Source organism: Parasteatoda tepidariorum, chromosome 8, assembly GCF_982258835.1.
Source record: "Parasteatoda tepidariorum strain Cologne lab strain chromosome 8, Ptep-v5.0, whole genome shotgun sequence".
NCBI classification, from domain to species: Eukaryota; Metazoa; Arthropoda; class Arachnida; order Araneae; family Theridiidae; genus Parasteatoda; species Parasteatoda tepidariorum.
Genome location: NC_141762.1, coordinates 61,670,988 through 61,679,150, shown reverse-complemented (window position 1 = coordinate 61,679,150; position 8,163 = coordinate 61,670,988). Strand labels below are relative to the sequence as shown.

The 8,163-nt window shown below is 27.7% G+C and overlaps 1 protein-coding gene across 1 annotated transcript; it reads right to left on the bottom strand.

Annotated features, from left to right (window-relative positions):
- Nucleotides 1-887: 887 nt before the first annotated feature.
- LOC107436344 (uncharacterized) lies at nucleotides 888-7,564 on the bottom strand. The gene is made up of 7 exons (XM_043050403.3): nucleotides 7,456-7,564; nucleotides 5,923-6,039; nucleotides 5,009-5,125; nucleotides 4,740-4,856; nucleotides 4,470-4,586; nucleotides 2,525-2,629; nucleotides 888-1,684 (listed from the first exon to the last, which is right to left on the bottom strand). Exons 2-7 carry the CDS (start codon nucleotides 5,976-5,978, stop codon nucleotides 1,498-1,500), a joined length of 699 nt encoding a protein of 232 aa, XP_042906337.3. The 5' UTR covers nucleotides 5,979-6,039; nucleotides 7,456-7,564; the 3' UTR covers nucleotides 888-1,497.
- Nucleotides 7,565-8,163: the final 599 nt, after the last annotated feature.

The window sequence follows — 8,163 nt, the reverse complement described above, 5'->3', positions numbered from 1 at the left end:
AGCTTCTGAACAAGTTATAGAGAAAGTGTATTTTTTACAAGTTATAGTTATAGGGGAAGTACTCTTTCTCAGCGTTTGACAACATTTCCAGGCGTGGGTTCCTGTGCAGTTTTGATACCGATGATTCCCAATTCATTTTACTAAACCAAAAACTTTCCTTGAAATAACAGTAATTGCTACAACTAAAAAAATGCACACGAAACAGTGTAAGTTTCTATCTATGATTGTACAGTATAGTGTTTCGTCGTCTTCACTCTCTATATGTATTTCCAGAATCTTAATCAGAAGTAAAAATTAAAAAAAGTATACACATAAAGGTGGCAGATTAATATTTTAGTGAGGTAAATACTAAACTACTGTCGATATCTGATAAATCAGAGTAAAGAAACATGGGTGTAAAAAACACCAAAGCTAATTTATTGGAGGTTGAAAATTGAAGGCATTTCAAACAATTATTTGTCTCCATCTTAGTTTCCTCTCAATATCAAACCTGTTCAATGGTTTATCACATTCATTTTCCTACTCTGTGATTTGTCAGATTTTTACAGTTTTTTTTCTCACTTAAATATTAATTTGCTACCCTCAACGTGTGTACTTTTCTTTCTTCACTTTTGATAAAGAATCTAAAAATACGGATTATGATTCGGTAACGAAAACGAATTATGGTATTTCAACTGTTAATTAAAATACTTAATATCTTAAAAAAATTAAGTAAGACGTAATCTAAAGTTGAAGTGTTTGAGGGTATGTAATATAGAATATAAGAATATAAGATTTTTCTGCGTATTAGACTATGTTGTTAAAGATATGTGTTCTTAATCTAATTTCAAATAAGTCAAACCATTTTAATTTTTTTTTGTCTTTTTTTTTGACAACACAATATTTTATTAAAGGTCAAACAATAATATAAATCAAATTTTGGTACATAATAACAACACAGTGTTTATAATAGCAACGTTCATATCGACTCAGTAAAGTTTATCATGAGTCAAAAAAGTTCATAATGACTTAGAAAAGTTCATAATGACTTAATCAGGTTTATAACTACTCGTCAAAGTTCAAAATGACTCGGAAAAGTTCATAATGACTTTATAAGGTTTGTAGTTACTCATCAAAGTTCATAATGACTCAGGAAAGTTCATAATGACTTAAAAAGGATTTTTGGAGACGCATCAAAGTTCATAATGACTTATAAAAGTTCATAATGACTTAATCAAGCTTATCAACTCATCAAAGTTCAAAATGACTCGGAAAAGTTCATAATGACTTAAAAAGGGTTTTTGGTAACTCATCAAAGTTCATAATGACTAAGAAAAGTTCATTATGACTCAATAAATTTCATGATGACTCCATAAAGTTCATTATGAAATAGCTAAGTTCTTAATAACTCAGCAAAGCCATAGTTAAGTCTGTTAAAGTTGTCAAAGCTGTTAAAGTCGTGCATTTATTGTCTTGGTCTGGTGATGACTCCATCTAGGATAGTCATAGTCATATAATTCACATTCGCTTATAACAGCCAGTAAATAGCTGTCTTATGAAGGAGCGAAAGCCCTTCTTTTTCTTTCGCGCCAAGCGCTCTTCAAAGCTTTCTTCTCTCGCCAAGTTTTTCTTCACTTTGGAAGACTTAGCTAAAAGCTTCTTTTCTCTCCCATCAATAATATAGGTATGAGGGCAACCATCATCGCTGAAATTAAAGGGAAAAAATATAAATTTTCTTGGGTTAGTCTTGATTGTTCTATTTTGTCAGCCCTTGTGTAAAGTGCTTTCAGAAATTAATAAATATAAATTGTACAATTTTCCTACTTATTTTATTAAAGTTTTCTAATTTTGTTTAAGGAAAATCAGTCAAATTTACACTATGTAAACATTTTCAGCTCTCGAAACCGTTTTTTCAAACATTTTCTTCATTCAAACGTAATAGCGTACAATGGTGTTTTTTCATTAGTTTATTGCTGTTACTCCTGTTTAAAGTATCATTGAAATACTTTCCGAATTATGTCAAGTGAAATTAGTTATTCAAAATTGGATACTATTTCTTTTTTTTATGCCGATAAGTAATGAAATCTCAATATCTTTATTTGGGAGCATATACCTTTTGCTTACTCATATATTAAAACTTTTTAAAAAGTAAAAGAAAAAAGTGAGAAAAAGAAATGTATGCTTTGACTTTGTACATTAATAAATTCATCAAAATATCTATTTTTTAAAATATAAAGTAAATTTAAACCTATCATATATGTTTTTGATCTGTAACTACCAAAGTCCTGACAGTGTTGATTAGTTTGAGTTTGCAACTCAATGAAAAAGAAGCAGAATAGGTTTGAATTCATTTCAGAGTGAAAAACTGCATGCATGATAAGAATTATCAAAACATATAGAAAATTCTATTTATTTATAAGAAAAAATAAGTTAATTTACAGTAATTCAAAAATTTTGTTATAATTAATGATATTAATTATTCAATATACACACATAAAATTTGTAATTATGATTGAAATAATGCTATAATATTAGTTTAAATTACCTCTTTATAGTAGTGCCGATATTAATTGCACCTGTTATTTCCTTTGGTTCCTCTAAAGTTGCCTCAACCTGCTTTATTTCATTAACCACATCATGAGTTTCAGAGCTAAAAGTGTGTAAAGAAAATTATCTTTATGTATAAATATCTAAAGATAGCAAAGTTTTTTCATCATTTTGATTTTGTAACTCGTATTCAAAATATATGATGGTAAATTCATGTCTAATGTAAGTTTATGTTAACGCTGTTAAGTTCAATATTTTTTTTTATTGTTTTACTAAAAATTAATAATTAATCCGATTTCTTATGATGATTTTCAATTTCTGTTGTGACACAATTTTTATTCTTTTAAATTTTAATATCAATAATTTTTAAAGTATTAAGCGATTTAAAAACTATTTTTCAAATAATAATTTTTAAAATAATGAAGTAAGAGTTCTATCTTTTTTCTTAAAAACAGTTTTTTGAATTTTATAAAAACTTGTTGTTTTTATTCCAAACTATTTTTCGTTATATTCCATGAATAAATAGAAAGAATTTAAAGCTGAGAATTAAATAGAAAGCGGTATTTTAAATCTACAACGTGTGTGTAAATCATAATAATGAATTTAATAAGATACTCTTTGTATGAAATAAAACCAATTGAAATATTTAATACACATTTTTATTTTCGTTGATTCTTGTCTTTCGTTGATTCTTTTAATTCAAATTGTCGTGTTGTTTTTTGCGTTTTCGTAAAATCTAGACTAATCGAAGGTAATCAAATGAATATTATATTGAATACTGTTAAAATTAATATTGAATATTGTTTAAATAAAAATTTGAAAATAATAAGTTAAATATTTTTAAAAACAACCTCCTCACAGTAGGATAAGAATCATTCGAACCATTTGTTTGATTTTGACAATCCACAAATGCCTGAGTAGTTTCATGTTCTGTTTTAATTTCAACCTCCGTGTCAGACATTATATCACGGAAATTATAGAGAAAAAACAAAAAGTGTCCTTTTTTTAATCAAGATTTTGTTGCAAATTATATTTAAAAAAAGTTAAAGTGGATTTCGCTAGCATTTATTCAAATGTTTTATCATCTTAATTAAAAAGAAAGATTATTCTTTTTTAAATTTTTTAATATTGAGCTTTAGCATTGCATTTTATTTAAAAAAAACTTCGCTGTAAAACAAGCTACTAAAATTCGTGAAACATCGGTATACTCTAGAATTAAAAGAAAGTTTTAATATTTTTTTAAAAAAACTTCACAAAAACTTATTTTTTGTTGAATAAAATTTTTATCTATCAAACTTAGAAATTTGAATTAAGAGAAAATGACATTTTTAAACAGTAATACAAGCTATATTTAAACTATAATATATAACAATAATAGTAAATTTATTGAATACATTTTTGTTTTCATAAGTAATAATCCAATTAAAATCACTCATGTCCGTTTTCCTGCCGTAAAACTAAGGAATTGAAATTGAAGAATTTTGTCTTATGGCAAGCTATGGAAATACGTTAAACATTTATACGCTCTTATCTACATACTTAAAAGTAATTTTTTTAAGACATCGCAAAAATTTGTTTTTGTTGAATCCTATTCTTATCTATTCACTTCAAAAATGCGAACTTAGTGAAAAGTGGGGATTTGTTTAAGAAAACAGTACTATTATATGTAGCCAAACCATAATAAGTAATAGTAATAATAGTAAATATAATACGAATTCTGTTTTTTTTTCGTAAAAAATAAATCAATTAAAATCATTCATGTACGTTTTTGCTTTGTGAAAATTATTTTAAATTCATACTGAGTTGATTCATATGTATTCATATAATGTTCACAAATAAAACAATCAGATAAATGAAAAACTCAGAAAATTATATAAATACTTATAAAACTATTTAATTAAATATTACGATAAGAATAAGTGCCAAAAATATAAAAAAGTTACCTAGTCATAGCAGAATCACTTTCCTCAGAACCATTTATTTGATTCTGTTCCTCCACGACTACCTCATAAGTGTTTTCTGCTGCTTCAGTTTCCTCATCTGAGTCAGACAATTCCTCACTAAAATTATAAGAGAAAAACAACAACATATTTTTTTTCTCATCAGGTTTTTCTTGTAACTTATATTCTACTTAGAAAATTATATAAATACTTATAATATTGCTTAATTGAATATTACGATAAGAATAAGAGCCAAAAATATAAAAAAGTTACCTAGTTATAGCAGAATCACTTTCTTCAGAACCATTTATTTGATTCTGTTCATCCACAACTATCTCATAAGTGTTGTCTGCTGTTTCAGTTTCCTCATCTGACGCAGACAATTCCTCACTAAAAGTATAAGAGAAAAACATCAAAAAAATTTTTTTGCCATCAGGCTTTTCTTGTAACTTATATTCTACTCAGAAAATTATATAAATACTTATGAAACTATTTAATTAAATATTACGATAAGAATAAAAGCCAAAAATATCAAAAATTACCTAATCATAGCAGAATCACAATCCTCAGAACCATTTATTTGATTCTGTTCATTCACAAATGCCTCATAAGTGCGGCTTTCTGCGTCAGTTTCATTATCTGAGTCAGACGAATCATCACTAAAATTATAGGAGAAAAACATCAGCAAATTTTTTTGTCACATCAGGTTTTTCTTGAAACTCATATTCAAATTATTGTTAAATGCTTTTTTTTTTGCATTCATTCAAATGTTTTAAAATGTAAATTTTTAATAACGAATTTTTTCTTTTTAATTTAAATTAATAATTTTTCTCTTAATAAATAGTTCAGTTGGTTTAAAACTCAAAAAAAAAAAAAAAACAATAAAAATAAATAGAGTGAGAAAGAGAGAGAGAGGGGGGGGGGATATAGAAACGAAACACCTTGAATAACTTTTCATCCACAGAACAAAATCATTCTTAATGGTTCGAGAGGGTGACCTCAAACATGCTAATTAGTGCAGACTATATTTTAAGTTGCAAAATCAGACACAAAAATGTATTTTCTCAAAATAAACATATCGTTTATTCGATGGATTCAAATTTCCTCTCCTAAAATATAGGGAGCAGCCGAAATTTGAGAAATATGGTCCCGATAGGGTGACCAGGAGAGCAATTCAAAGTTTAGATGTTAGATGAAAATCACCAATGCATCTTTTAGTGCCGCACTTGGCAATAGGTTTCTCGAACCGATTTTGTAAACCGGTTTCAAACCTTCCATTTCGCAATTTGGTTTATAGTCTTGAGTTGTTGTTTCAAACTTTTGATGGGTTAGATAACACTGTCAATTCTGTATAACTTGTTCTGTTGGCTGGTCTTTTCAAATATTATTGCTAGTCATTTTCTTTTTCAAATATATATTACGAACTGAATACAAAAAGGATATTAAATAAAATTACCTATTAGGATCAAGATTAGGCTTTTTGGAACCCTCTGATGTAAAAGGTTCGTCCATAAATGGATGATAACCAATAGATCCTGATCCTTTTTCATCATCAAAATTGTCTGCTCCTTCACTATAATTATAAATGCAGAAAAACTTTAGTGTTTTATTCAGTTTAATATAATAACTCATTTTCAAAATAGTTTAAAGTATATTTCATTCGATAATTTTTGAAGATTTTAAAGTAACACTAAGATTGTTAAAGTAACACTAAGATTGATAAACGCTAAGATTGCTTTCGTTTTAACTTCACTTTCGTCGGAATAATGTAAAATGTGTTTCTTCCGCTATCATTTAAGGGCTTTAAAATGTATAATATAGACTAAGATTTCTTTCGTTTTTACATTATTTTATTTAAAAAATGTGAAGTATATTTCATCTGCTATAATTTAAACGTCATTAAGCTTATAACATAAACTGAAATTTCTTTCCTTCTAATATTCTATGTTAGATATTTAAATTTCACAGAGTTATTTTAAATTCGAAGTGTAAATTGAACTGCTTCAGGAAAATTTTTTTTTTTTGAATTTATACAAGCGCTAATCTTGCCTAATTCGGGAATAGTAATTTCCAATCTGAAAACGGTTTTGACCGGAAAATCACTGTATTACTTTTTCAAAATGATATTTTTATTTTATTTTTTGTCTGAATGTACAGTGCAAGTCTAGGTAATGAATGTCGCGATTCAGGTCTTCCAAAATTTATGATCACACTCCATGGTAACAGCAACCCCTGAACAGAATATTAAGGCCAAGCAATCCGGACTCTCAAACACAAGGAACGGTGCCACATAAGGTCGATAATATGTTCTTATAGTCCTTTGATAGACAAATCCGTGAAAATCCGTGAGAACTTATAGGTTTATACACTTACATTCACACTTGTCTGTACCTTCAAAAATAGCATTTTAGACAAACATGTGATAGTAAAGTATGGCATCTTCAACTGAAATATATCATCATTCTCTTCCTACGTGGCAGAGAAGTGGAAGAAGCACTTAGTAATCACTTCGGTGATTAAAAAATTCTGAATTTATTTTTGAATTACATAAAAACTCTTGATTGTAGAGAGAAACCGATATCAGATTTGAAATCAGTGATGCAAAATTAAGCAACATCCGTTCAAATATCTCATGGAATCATTTCTGAGTGTTATGTTTTGAATAATTTTAAACATTAAAATTTCTGAAAAATAATTATTTATATTTTTGAATTGATCTGCATTTTTAATCAAAAAAATTGTTTAAAACTAGATTTTGTACTGCATCATTTCTTTGCGGAGCATCAATTTACACGAGATACATAGCGTTTACATTGGAATATATTAATCGATAACACTTTCTATAAATTTTTTGACTAGTTATTTAATTTGTAACAATGTTTTGAATGCCAAATAAATTTATCATAAGACTGCTTTTCTGTGAAAATATTTATATCACAAAATTGCATTTTGAATAATTTTTTTAGAAAGTATATATATTTTTACATACCCACTATCAGTTCCAGAAGAACTAGAGCTCGTATATCTTTCCTCAACCTCTTCACTAGCTGAAATGACAAATCAAATTATATTTTAACTTAACTTGTTTAAAAATGTAAAGAATGCCCAAATTAAAAGTAGATAGAGTCAGAAATGTCGCAGTGATAGCATCACCCCCTTAAGGCTATAAATCGATGTAGGAGATGCAAAACATAGATTGCATTTAACTAATTTGGCAGTCACCTGGGAACTTAAGAATGAATGTAAAGTAGTTCTAAGAAGGATGGACAAAGGAAAAAACCAAGAATAGTAGTGATAGTTTCATTGAAAAAAAATTATTGTAATGCAGACGCATATTATTATGCCATGTTTTTTGTCTATGGCAAACACTGCCAAGGAAATATTGCTGTAAACAGTGTATAAACTTTTTTGAAGAGCGTAAGAGTATGATCGGATATGTCAAGAATCAAACAAGAAGAAACCTTGATAGTCTGCAAATAAGTCTATTGCCACAGTTGCTGAAATGATTAGAGGAACTGAAAGACTTATGATTCGTGACAGCTTCGCATCACTTAGTGCAAAAATGATACTATTCCTTTTTCTCTCTACAAGTTGTCGCTTTCTCTCTTTAAATATACTTCGAATTTTTTCCTTCTGGGTGCATCTTTCTAAGTTCGACTTGACATTCACGTTAAATACTTTTATTAACTCCTTATTG